At 47.3% G+C, this 13,788-nt stretch overlaps 1 protein-coding gene across 1 annotated transcript in view; it reads right to left on the bottom strand.

Moving 5' to 3' along the window:
- TMEFF1 (transmembrane protein with EGF like and two follistatin like domains 1) overlaps nt 1-13,788 on the bottom strand; it is a 186,935-nt gene that overhangs the window by 18,312 nt on the left and 154,835 nt on the right. Inside the window, exon 6 of the mRNA XM_066579221.1 lies at nt 101-249. Within this exon, the coding sequence (XP_066435318.1) occupies nt 101-249 (149 nt within the window). The remainder of the gene's footprint in view (nt 1-100; nt 250-13,788) is intronic.

The following is a 13,788-nucleotide window of genomic DNA, read 5'->3' as shown; positions in this document are numbered from 1 at the left end:
ACAGAACGGGCACAATGCCAAGGCACAGACTAGGGTTGGATGGCAGGGGGTGGCAGTGCTGTGGAATACTAGGTTTCGGGCTCTATAAAGCGTTTTATACCTGTACAACTTCCCAGGTGCTTCACATCGATCTGCTCCTGCTTGATGCATGACGCCTCTCTCACCATACATGGATTGGAATAGGAGTTCCCATCAGAGGCGCAGACCGGATTAAAGTTATGTCCGCTGCAGTCTATGTTACACACACATCTGTCGGGAGAAAGAAGAACATGAAGGAATGATTATGTAACGGAGGACAGTCATTGTAGGCCTGCAACAATAGCTTTATTAAGTACTAGGATTGATTATCGTCATAGGAAGCTACAGTATATGCCATGTTAATATGGAACCACGGAAGCTGTGGGGTGCGTCAGAGTGTTCTCTGCTAATCAGGTTATGGAGACCATTAAAACCACATAGTGAAACACTTTCCAGTTTTCTAATCTATTTTTATTTTTGCATTGCCAAGTGCCTTTTCCATGTACTTCAGTAGAAAAGTGGCTGCATTTCCATGTGGCCCTGTTTTCACTGAAGTATACAGAGAATGCGGAGAACAAGAATTGGTGGACTCTAAATTCACTCAATATGGGCAAATTCTGTGCTGGGGGTGGAGGACTGGGGGCCCATCCTGACTCCGGACCCACCGGGGGATGTACCGATTTCCTGTGGACCAGTGCGAGCCTGGCCATGAGGCTGCTGTAAGGCATCTCGATCCAGCAAAGGCAAGATGGCCTTCCCCATAACTATAAGGAAGCTCATCTTGCCTTTGCTGAATCGAGATGCCTTACAGCAGCCTCATGGGCCATTCAAACAATAGACAGGAGGGGACCAACTAACTTCTATGGGAGACTGTTGTGGGCAAGGTCTATGACCGAGGTTCATACCCTGGTTATAATATCTGATGTCTTCAGGCAGTTCTGACTGGGAAGGACCATACTGTCTGTTCCAATTACCATCCCATTTCCTTAATGTATTTGTATCTAAAGCTTTATGTCAAAATACCATCTCTTCGGTTGGCCCACAACTTCCACAGTTGATCTCAAATGACGAAGTTGGCTTTATAAATGGTTGGGAGGCCAGAGACAACACAATTAATCCTTATAAAACTTATTGCTAGAGTCACATCTATGAGAATCCCAGCGTGTGTTCTGTCAGTCGATGCTGAAAAAGCATTTGACCGGGTGAATTGGGCTTTCCTCAGTAGTCCCCCATCTTAGATTATGCTACGTAAGATTATGTCCCTTTCTCATAGCCTTATTGCACGGGTGCGTACTAATGGTTTATCCGACCCCTTCACCATCTCAAATGGAAGTAGGCAGGCGTGTCCTCATCATGGAGCCCGTGGCTGCAGTCGTACACAACAGCCCTGACATACCGGATATCAGTCCGGCACGGGGAATACAAGGTTGCTGTCTGCGCAGAAGATCTCTTATTATATAGAACTAATCCTAGAATCTTCCTTCCTTCTACTTTGGTTTTCTCGGCAACTTCAAAGTGGACCTAAGACTCAGGTTTTAAATGTCTCGCTGTCCTCCATTGAAGTCCCAACTGTAAAGACCTCTTTCCCCTTTGTTGTCGCTTTGGTGTTCAGGTGCCATCAGACCTCCCGATTATACAAACTACATATTCATGCCCTTCTTTTACGCACGATTGGAGATCTTAACACATAACTGAGCACAACTCTCCGGTGCGGCCGTATTAACCTTATAAAAATGGATATTTTACCCAATTTCATATCTCTTCGAGGTTGTACCAATAGCTCCACGGGCTATTTCTAGGTTTGTATGGGGGACCTCCAAGCCGTGTCTGGGATGCCAGATTTTATGTAGATCTAAATCGGAGGTAGACACGGGTCTACCTGACCTGCGGGTTTACCATTATGCCACAACTCCTACCCGTGCTGTGACAGACTTCGCTGCGGTAATCTGCTTGCGGAGCCCATCACGGCTGTGGGCATGAGGCCAAAGGAAGGGGAAAAACAAAGGAGGATAAAATCAAAACAAAAAACATTACACGGTGGATAAATGGATAAAAAAAACAGCAATATAAACATAGTAATACATGCGTAATAAGAACAATATTGATAAAATTGCAGTTATTTTTATCCATTTATCCACTGTGTAATATTTTTCATTGTTTTGATTTTATCCTCCTTTTATGTTTTCCCCTTCCTTTGGGAGAATACAAATGGGCGGAAATTCCACGGCGAGATTTCCCGCAGAATTTCCGCCCATGCACGCTGCCATAGGATTGCATTGGTTTATGCAATCACATGCAGACAGCCACATTTTGAACACGTGAAAACTCACGCTGTAAACAAATCACGACATGTCCTATTTCTGTTCGAGCCTCAAAGAGGGTGCGATAGGGGGCCAGTGGCATTGGATGACAGCTGAGTGCTGCCTGTGATTGGCTGAGCACTGTGACCAATCACAGGCAGCGCTCAGCTGTCATTCAATGATGGCTGGGCGCTGCCTCTGATTGGTCACAGCGCTCAGCCAATCAGAGGCAGCACTTTCTGGAGGTGGGGATTTTTCAATCCCCGGCCACCAGAAGATAGAAGATGACTGCTGGGGCCGGAGAGAAGAGCCGGATGTTACAGTTAGGAATGATTTTCAGGAAAGGGCTTATATTTCAAGCCCTTCCCCGAAAATCATCACCGCGGCGGTGGCCTTCATTCCATTGCTTTCAATAGGGATAGCATCTAGACCTCTGCCACGGCTGTGACAGGGAACTCCTTCATTCCCATGGGGACGAAGGAATCCCCTGCCATAGCTGTCACAGCTGTGTCAGAGGAGCACAATGCACTCCCTATGTTTTCAATGGGGCTGGCGTTGCTGCCGCCGGCCCCATTAAAGACAATGTGTGATATCGCAGATTCTTCTTTGCGATGCGAGGTTACAGTGGGACTGCCAGTGGATGTGAGCGCTAAATCATTGATTTCGTATCCCCCATCCACACGTTTATTTTATGTTTTGCCATTCACCAATAAGCCACATTGTTCTTCACCAAATCCTATAGGTTTTGTATACATAATATATAAATAATACACTATTCTACCTGCCTGTTCGGTCACATTTTTGCTGATTCTGGGGATGTTTTGCAGGATTGCTTCTATATAAATCTGGAGCACAAACTATATTCTGTTCACCATATATTCGCACGCATGTAATATGCAGGTAGATACACCTGAGCGCTTGCGGAGACCGTAAGACGCCGGCGGACACCCCCAGCAGCTCATAGGAGTAGAATATGTTGCAACGTCCAATGTGACGTACCAAGTGCTTTCCCTTACACCCCGCAGACGTCCGCCAGGGAAGGGGCTGCTGGAGATGTACTCTTCATGGGTAACACCTCCGCAGCCTTCTTTTACTGGGAATCACATTTAAAGGAATCTCCTAATAAACTCTAGTACGTCCTTGTTGTCAGGAAGTTTCCTTTAAGTACCGTAAAATGTACTTAAAAACTTTTTTTAAATTTCTGAGTGAACTGAAGAAAAAAAAAGAAAAGAAATCCCGCCATCTTTGGGAGGGGTCTCCATTCTGCCTGCAGAGGGAAGAATACATGAGTACGCGTGGGCCGGGAGAAGACAGCATAGCACAATACAAGGCTTCAGAAGGCAGCGTGGATGAGGTCTACCAGGTCATAGCGGACTAGGGGGGCGGACCCAGGTGGGAATCAAGCAGTGAGAAGAGACCGCGCGGCACGCCCTCCGGACGCTCACCTTCATTTACAGTCTTTAAACCTCTATTAGTCCCATCAGCATTGCTGGCAGCAGCAGGAATGACGGCTACGGCACGGCGGAGCGCCGCTAGCGGTTTACTGGCTGAGAACGGCTGGACATTTTCTTGTGTGAAATAAAGTGAAGCCGTAAATGAAGAAGCGTTGAGGTTCCCCACTGCCATTTCTTCTACCCAGCCAGACTGTGATTACCGCGAGCTCCTCTGCTGGCGCCCCGTGCCCCTACGGTGATGCTTCTGCAGTGTTGTGTTTGCTTGGAGGGCGAAGACCTTGACGGATCTCAGTCTGACATCAACGCACCGAGAGGAAACTCAATGAGCAGAGATGTCAGCAATTAAGTGGCTGGAAATACCGAGAGCCAGGCTATCTTCTATATACCGTAGCTTCAGATATAGATAGATAGACTTTTATCACCTAGCCATGATCGGTGGGGGTCTTATTGCCCATCCTGAGAATGGGGGTCCCTTATGCCCCCCAATCCCTGTCCTCACAGCGGGCTTGATGCACCCCCTACAGTAAGGAGGTGATTGAAGGCAGTGATGCCGCACAAGCTCAGCGCTGCTCTATTCACTTTCAGTGGGACTGGCAGAGATCGTCAGTACAAGCACTCGGCTATTTCTGTCATTGAAATTAATGGCGCGGCGGCCGAATATGCAAGCAACTGCTGCATCCAATCCGACGGGTGGAGGAAGCATCTCTGCAGCGACAGAGGACGGGGAGACGGGATCCCTGTTCTTAAGATCAGGAAGGGTCTCGGCAGTGATCAGACTTTTATCGCCTACCCTGTGGCTAGGAAGCCTATGCTGGCACGGCCCCTTTAAGGACCTGCTAATTACTGGCTTGACGTTGCAGCGTGAAGTCTTGTTTTTTGCATCTGAGGTTTGTTTGTTTTCTTTGTTTCTAAGCCATTTTTGCCATTGTTTTTTATGCCATTTTCCCCGATCTCTGAGGGAGCGACGGATTGTTTCTGAGAATAGATGAATGGGTTAAATGTGGTGGCGGGGAGCGCAGCGATGGATTCGTTTGATTACTTACAAAAAAAAAACCAACGAAGCAGAGTGAGCGTTGGTTTGGATATTGTCAATAGCAATGTTTACATAATGTGCCGGCTGCCGCAGCCGGGCCGGCGCAAGCCGCGAATATTAATAAGACTGGCGGGTACGAACAAAGCTGAAGGTTGAGTGCCCGGCCGGAGTCTCAAGATAACTTTCCTTAAAGAAGGCTGACAGTTTGAATTCTATGTAACAATGAGAAGGCTAACAGGATTACTTAGGAAAATTGAGGACGGAGTCATCTAACAGAAAAGCCGAACGTCTCGACGACGGAGGCCAGTTTGTTCTGATTTTACAGGAATCTCTCACAAGGGAGATAAATTAATCTGAATGTAATGAAGAAAGTATCAGTGTGCGCAGAGATAATCAAGAGTCTCAACGATGACCCAAAAATGTGTAGCCAAGGGAAAGAGCGAGAGGATGCCGCAGCCCTGCTCTTCATCAGGCCGTTAATTGCCATACATTACAATGTAAAGCCCCAGAAACTTGTCAAAGGACATTTATTCAATAAATCCATCCGGGAACCTTACCTGGTTTTCATAGGGCGTTGGAGAAGAAGGATCTTTATCATACGCCCCCCTCGCCCCATTAATGTTACCTTCAACTCCGACAGGGTGCAAGCCATTACTGAGATAAGAATACCCACCCGCATGCCACGATGACCAGTGGCCAGGATCAAGGACAGCGCCAAACCAGCTGCACTACGCTGATTCTGTAGCCCCCATAGAAGTGAATGGGAGTTATTGAAATAGCGCAGCACCGTGAGCTAAGTTCTTACTGCAACGCATGAGTACAGTGCCTACTGCACACAGACATGACTGGCTACAATGCGAATATCCCTTTAAGGGAGCAAGGGTTGTGTTTTTTTTGGTTTTGTGCACTTTCCATGTTTAATGCAATTTTGATGGCGTCACGTGATGAACTTTGAAGTTTCAAAAAACTTTTAAGTGGTATTTTGCCTTCGGTGATCCCCATATACCCATTAACCACCTCCTTCCCAGTCTCCACCTCCTCACTATCCTGTAACATATCGGGCTGCAGCAGGAGCCTCCTCCCTCTGCTCTGTTTGCAATACGACGCACAGACTATTAAGCCTCAGCTCCGCAGCCATTCCACAGCTGAAAATTAAGGAGATCAGTAAAAGATTAACCACTTTTATAAACCATTTTTATACATTTTCTGGAGAAGGGAATTGGGAGAAAATTGAACAAATTTGTCGACAACACAAAGCTAGGAGGGATAGCTAACACTAGAGAAGAGAGAGAGGATTCAAGAAGATCTAGAAGAGCTTTAACAGTGGGCGGCGACTAACAGAATGGTGTTTAACAAGAAGAAATGCAAAATCCTACAGCTGGGCGGAAAAAAAAAATGACAAAAAGCACATACAGAATGGGAGGAATTGAGATAAGTAGCAGCACATGAAAAAGACTTGGGTATACTAATAGATCATAGACTGAACATGAGTCAACAATGTGATGCTGCAGCCAAAAAGGCAAACACAATTCTGGGATGTATTAAGAGAAGCATAGAGTCTAGATGATGTGAGGTCATTATCCCCCTCTACTCGTCCTTAGTGACCTCATCTGGAATACTGTGTCCAGTTCTGGGCTCCCCACTTTAAAAAAGACAGACAAACTGGAGCAAGTTCAGAGAAGAGTTACCAAGATGATGAGCAGTCTGCAAATCATGTCCTATGAGGAACAGTTAAAGGATCTGGGAATGTTTAGCTTGCAGAAGAGAAGGCTGAGAGGAGACTTAATAGTTGTCTACAAATATCTGAAGGGCTGTCACAGTGCAGAGGGATCAGCCCTATTCTCATCTGCACAAGGTAAGACTAGAAGCAATGGGATGAAACTGAAAAGGGAGGAGACACAGATTAGATATTAGATAGTGAGGGGGATCAATGAGTGGAACAGGTTGCCATGGGAGGTGGTGAGTTCTCTATCAATGGAAGTGTTCAAACAAAGGCTGGATAGATATCTGTGTGGGATGATTTAGTGAATCCTGCACTGAGCAGGGGGTTGGACCCGATGACCCTGGAGGTCCCTTCCAACTCTATCAGTCTATGATTCTATGTGTTTGCAAGGAGCTTCAACTCCATCCACTAAAGATCGAGCAACTGAGGTACTGTGATGGATACTCATGAGCACAAGAACTAATTTCCGCCCCATTCAGTACTAAGAAACGCTCAGAGCGCCAAGACAGGCACCACCCCCCACCATGATGTGGGTGGTGAATGTGCTCTGGAGATCAGCCCCATGTTACTGAATGTGTCAGGGTCAAGCCCCACCCTCAGCATGATGCGGGTGATGCTTTTGAAGATAGGAAGGGCAAATTAAAAGCACCAAATAGCACCATCTTTCCAAGGGTGTAATACAGGTCAGGTAACGCATCACCTGCCCAGTGGTGTGGCACTCACTAGAGGCTGCTGGGTATTGGGTGAAGGGTTGTGCTGTTGGCATGAAGGCTTTCGAGGTGAGGGGGGGCGTTGTGGCTGCTGAAATCAACCGCGGATACATAGTTGATTTCTAGTCAAAATCTTCCAGACGGCACGGAATTTGACTCCTGTCTTATTCGGAAATGCTGCAGATTTTGCAGTGGACTTTTCAGTATTTCTGCTACATGTGAACATTCATTAATATTCTTTTCCCAAATCATAAGGTATTCATCTACTTTAGCGATCATACTAAATGCACAAGCACTGCTAAAAACATTTTCAATCCATATGAATTTCTATGTTCCTTACAATATTATAATAGATCCTCTTTTGTAAAGTGCGGGCTGGTAAGGTTGGTTTTTATATGCAGGTATTAGCGGTTTCATTGTAGAGACTTTTACCAGTTACTCAGTTAAGGCTACTTTACTCCAGAAAAAAATGGAGAGAAAAGGTGTCTGGAGAGCGGAGTCCAACCTCATGGCTCTAGAAGGTAGAGTTCAGTAGACAATAGTTGTGCTCTGCTTCTGGGAACAGCCCAAGAGAAGAAAGACGCCTTCTCCATTATGGCAGAGGGGCCTTCATCAGGTCCCTTGTTTTCGATTATAATGAAAACTGCAATTCGTGACCTTGTGCTGTCAGGACCAGTGTGTGACTATACTGTAACCAGTGAAATAGTTCAAGGAATCCACACCCAGGGACATGCAAACACACTCGTCAAGAAAACATAACCCCTAGAGAGAACTGTCATTTTGCTGCAGATCTTGTCCTGCAGTTCCATCTCAGGCAGATTTGTAAATGGTTAGAGTTGTGGTGATAAGATGAACGGTCTTGTGACCGGAGGCCCTAAGGCTGGGTTCACACAGGGCGGATTTGCCGCGGAAATTCCGTGCGGAATTTCCGCACGGCAAGTCCGCCTGCGGCCGCTAATCCCAGCATTAGCCAGCCATATGGACGAGATTTCTCAGAAATCTCGTCCACACAGGACGGCCAATCCGCTGCGGTAAGTCAGGCTGGAACCGCGGCTGCGGCGACCGCAGCCGCGGTTTCAGAATATGCAGCATATTTTTTTTTTTTATTTCCGCCGCGCTCTCCTCTATGGGAGCGCCGGCCGCAGCGGAAGAGCGAGCGGCCAGGCCGCTTTAAAGCCACCCGGGTTTTTCCGCAGCGGTTCTCCCGGCACAAATATCGCGGTTTTTGCTGCGGCCAAACCGCGGGATTTCCGGCGGGAATACGCCCAGTGTGAACCCAGCCAAAAAGTGGTTCCCCCCTTGGCCTATAAGAGGCTCTCGGAGGCTCCTTGTGTGCAGTGACCTCTTCTTCCGCTTGTGTAGAGCTTGTTGGCCACTAGACGCCTCTACGACGCAGAGAAGAGATTTCACCCCGTTACCAGAGTCTGAGAGGGGCGCATTATTGGGATGAGAGAGACTGGATGGTCGTATCGATGAACTGTCAGAACCGGGGCGATTCTGACCAGATTGTTAGGGGGTGTTGGTACCAGTGGATCGGGGCACACAAGGTGACCGGGCTCAGGACGCCCCCTACAGACCACCAGTAGAGAGGATCGTCTGACCAGACTGTTAGGAGGTGTTGGGACCCGTGGATGCCCGAGGGCGCACAAGGCGACCGGGCTCAAGACGCCCCCTACAAACCACCAGTAGAGAGGAGCATCTAACCAGACAGTTAGGGGGTGTTGGGACCCGTGGATGCCTAAGGGGGCACAAGGCGACCGGGCTCAGGATGCCCCCTACAGACCACAAGTAGAGAGGAGCATCTGACCAGACTATTAGGGTGTGTTGGGACCAGTGGATGCGTGAGGGCACACAAGACGAGTGGACTCAGGTCAAACATGAGTAGCTCCAACTGTTTCATTGTCCACCATCCAGAGACAGGGGGTGCCGTTGTTACACCCCTGTATCTGTTGGAACCATTTTCAGGTGCTTGGCTGAAGAACATTTGGTCTCACAGCGCCCATTACGTGTGCTGCATTTCACACCCACCCACCATTGGTGAAGGGAATGAAATAACTGGGGCAACGGAGTGGAACCAGGTTGTCCTCAGCGATTAATCCAGGTTTAGTTAGGCCACTCATGATGGACATTTATGTTCATGTCTGGAGACCTCGGGGTGAGCGCCCCAATCGTGCCTTTGCTGTGGAGCAGCACACTGCCCCCTGCTGGTGTAATGGTGTGGGGGGCCATTGCATACAACGGTCGGTCACCCCTAGTAGTGGTACGAGGGACAAGGGCAGCTCAGCGATATGTCCAGGACATCCTACATCCACACGTGTTCCTCTCATTACATTTCCGGGTGTAGCTTGGTAGGGAGGTGGGAGGAGGGTGATGATGTCTGGAGGTTCTGCCTTCTCCCTTAATTTCATTCTTTAACCCCTTAAGGCCACAGGATGTACGTTTATGTTCTGGGTGGGTGACTGATCAAGGTTCCCCGCTGTTAACTCCCTACATGCCATGATCAATGTAGATTCCAGCATGTAAAAGTGTTCACAGAGAGGAGTGCACTCCCTATATGAAGTCATCAGCCCTCTGCTATGTAATTGCAGAGGGTCGATGAGTTGCCATGGCAATCAGATGCCAGACAATGCATTGCAATATAGAAGTCAGGCAATGCATTATCAAAGAGTTTGTGGTTCAAGTAGCCTATGGAAACATAAAAAAAAATAAGATAGATAGTAAAAGAAAAAAAAAATAACAAAAGACCCCTTTTTTGTGCAATTTTCAAAGATGATCCTGTTTTCCCCTAGTGCAGGAAAGTGGAAGTGCAGGTCGGACATAATGTTTGTATATGGTAACATAATCTTCATTTTCAGAAACACCTTTGTGTGAAGTCAGGAACACAAAGTAGCTTGGAAAGTGTCCCAGGAGTTACACGGACTCGCCCCAGGCTCGTCTTCTGTGATCATGGAAGCACAGATGTCTGTGCCGTCTCTATTATACATGAATCTGGGATATTTACATAATTAGAATCTGATTTCTATATTTCATGTAGATCCCAGCAGGGCAGGAAGGATCCAGTCCTGTCCTTCTATACACAATATATACATATAATAATACAGAATACTGACAAGTAGTAGGAGAGACATCTCGCCTTTGTGTATTCTTCCTGAATACCAGGTCTCAGAAGTTCTCTAATTGTTCCCCCCCTTCATTTGCATGGCTTGGCATCATTATGAGGGGTCTTTGAATAGGCCTCCCAATACACAAAGGCCTTGTTGAGCCTCTACTAGACGTAGTGCCAGTATGAAAGGCGTGTGATGTCAGCTTCACACAAAAGCCAGAAAGCGCCTGTCAGCGGCGCATGAAGTGAGCAATTAGGACGGCGCTACAAAGGAGGAGCGTGTTAAATATTCACAGGAACACAAAGGAGGCGAGATCCAGCAAGCTACACGGAGATGAAGGGCTGCGCAGATCAACTGCTGGAAACAATCGGACAGACGCACCGGTGATCAGTGGGAAGGAGAGGAATAGGAAGAAGCGGCATTAATAAAATATCAGACATGTTTAGCGGCCCGGGCACAAGTAACATTAGAACGTATGGCGCCTCCGTAAACGTAGAGCAAACCCCCAACATCAAACTACATAGAAGGAACGGCAAAGAGAACAAAAACTACCTAGATTATTATATATTTACTAAGACAGTCAAAAAGAGGTAGAAAAAAAGAGCCCTTAAAGGGGTTGTATGACTCAGGATTAACACTTTCCAATCCACTGTCTGACGTCTTAAGACATTATGATTTAAGGCTGTACAGCTCCGATGTTGGAAGACATCCGTCGGGGTTCTCTTACTGTATATTGCCGGCCTCTCTGCTGTCTGAGCCTATCCAACGTGTCACCTCATGCAGTACTGGCTCTAGCCAGCAGATAGCGTCGTTGTATAACAGAAGAACAAGACTAAGCCCCCTAGGAGAACCAGGATACAAATTGGTTTGGAAAGGGTTAACAGAATTGGTCATGAAAGACAATCGTGGGACTTCAGCTGCAGACGACTTCAGGATCCGTATTCTGTACTAGTCTGCTATGTACACAGGTCTTCCGGATGCATGCACCCATGAACCCCAAAATCTCTGCCCAGGAGCCAATGTGTGCAGAATATAATATTAAGGGGCCTATACAATTTGTTTCATTGAAAGGGATTTTCTAGGGAAAATACTACTAATGACCCAGTTGATCGGCAGGAGTCAGCTGATCCGGCGCCGGCTGACAGTGCTGCAAATACACCAAGGTTGCAGTGGAAACCGCTGCCCTGACCTGTGTAGTGTCCGTCTCTTGTAACTGCAGGCACGGCTCCTACTGATTTCAATGAGAGCTACGCCTGTAATTACAAGAGCCGGCCACTACACAGGGGTCGGAGCAGCGGCATCCAGTCTGCTCCCAGTTTACTTGCAGCACCGTCAGCTAACCCCCCGATCAGCTGATTGGTCAGGGTCCTGAGCGGCAGACCTAAGGATAGGTCATCAGGGCTAGTGTCAACGGCATTTATTCACTGTGATACGCGATGAATAGAGGCAGTGGTAGTCAATGGGCTTTCATTGATCCATGCACACCGGCGTGTGGGCACAGTGTATCCATACAAGAGAAATAAATCATGCTCCATTCCTCTGCGTATCATATGAAGCCCTTCTACGGCCTCCGTATGAAATACTGTCCCAACGCCGGCATTGCGAGGGGCCAGCATTTTGATATGCATCCCCACCCTGAACAGAGAGCGGAGAATTTGGGGAAAAAAGAAAATAAAAATATCACACTGCGCATGTCCGTGACGTCATATTCCCGGACATGCACAGTGCATGCTCAGCCCATACGCGGTCTCTGCGACATTCTCTTAAGCTGAAAGGGGTTATACAGAATTAGATAAAGTTATGTTGTGTACACATCTGGAGCCCCGTGCCATTGACTTTAACCCTTTCCAATCCACCGTCTGACGTCTTCCTACATTCTGATTGTACAGCTCCAATGTCAGAAGACGTCCGACAGGGTATTCTTACCATCTATTGCCAGCCACTACACTGTCGGAGCCTCCGCTGGCGCACACAAACCAGCAGATGGCACCGTTGTATAGCAGCAAGAAGAGAAAGCCTTTTAGGGAACCCTGAATCCAAAATTGGATTGGAAAGGGTTAATGGATCTGATCCGCGATGCCAGACACTCCTGCACCGCTGCGGCGCGGTTCGTGGGGGAAGCAGTCGTGTCCTTCTAATTCTGTACAACACCGTGAATCCAGAATAAAGGTTCCACCTATTTCATGTTACTATGTGCTGCCATGTAGTTTAATGGATAAAGCAAGCAAATTAACGCTAATGAACGACCCTTTTACATTCCGCCCCTGAGCCGGACGGCCTGGCGTGGTTTGTGCGCGCAGCGTGGGCCCGGTGTATAGGCGCACAATACCTACTTCGGCTGTTGTGACTTTCTACTGACAAAGACTCGGGAAGATGGAAACAAGCGCCTTGGAGGAAGCTTGCCGGCTATGTGGTTTATAGCATGCTGTGCGTTCTAAGCTGCAACCAGCTATTAGATAAAACATGAAGCAGCCATACATATTTCACAAGGATTAACTTATACCGACAACCACTACGCTTCTAGTCACAATCCATGGTAAAAAAAAAAAACCTGTAGCAGAACGGCTCATATAGAAGGAGCTCATATAACGCTATTGTGTAATTAGTGCAATATAGGCAAGAATACATATCCTCTAGAATCATAGAATTAGCATGGAGTCCCTGAGGAATCCTTTTCCATCGAGGAGTTAACGTTCATGAGCCGGTCTACAATGGACATTGCTTCCCCCAAATAATCTCAGATTGTTCCCTCTTGTGTTTCGCTTTCTAATAAGAACACCCCCTCCTGATCTTACTTATACATTTAACATATGTGAAGGTTTACGTCATGCCCCCCCCCCCTTTCCCCCAGCCTAAAAAAGAGACACTGTCACCATCTTTTTGTACCTCTCACTGAGACCACCATAACAGCGGTTACAGCGATATGTCCACTGTGCGGATCTGTGCAGGAGTTTTGGAGAAACTTGCATTTAATTAGTAGCAGCCAGATACAGAACTCGTTCTGCATATTTGCCCACGCTGTCCTCCTGCCAATGATTGGCAGCTCTCTCACTATGCACAGTAATAGTCAGACCGCTGCCAATCATTGGCTCATGACTATGCAGGACTACTTTAAGTAGAAGCAGCAAATGCATTGAGGACTACATAAAGTAGTCCTGGAGATTCATGAGCTGCAGGCTGACTACACCCACTCCACCCTATTACTGTGCATAGTGAGAGAGCTGCCAATCATTGCTTGGATGGCATGTGGGTGTGGCTAGCCTGCAGCTCATGAATATTCAGGACTACTTTAAGTATTCCTCTATGCAATTGCTGCTTCTACCTAAAGTAGTACTGGATATTCAGAAGCATGAACGCTGGCTCCACCCACCCCACCCCTCCCGTCATAGTCTAAAATGTGTATGTTTATGTTCCACAACTTACGGTCTCCCAGAACCAACAAATAT

This window comes from Eleutherodactylus coqui, chromosome 9 (genome assembly GCF_035609145.1).
Source record: "Eleutherodactylus coqui strain aEleCoq1 chromosome 9, aEleCoq1.hap1, whole genome shotgun sequence".
Lineage (NCBI taxonomy): Eukaryota > Metazoa > Chordata > Amphibia > Anura > Eleutherodactylidae > Eleutherodactylus > Eleutherodactylus coqui.
Note: the sequence above shows the minus strand (reverse complement) of the source record. Positions and strands in the feature narration are given on the sequence as shown.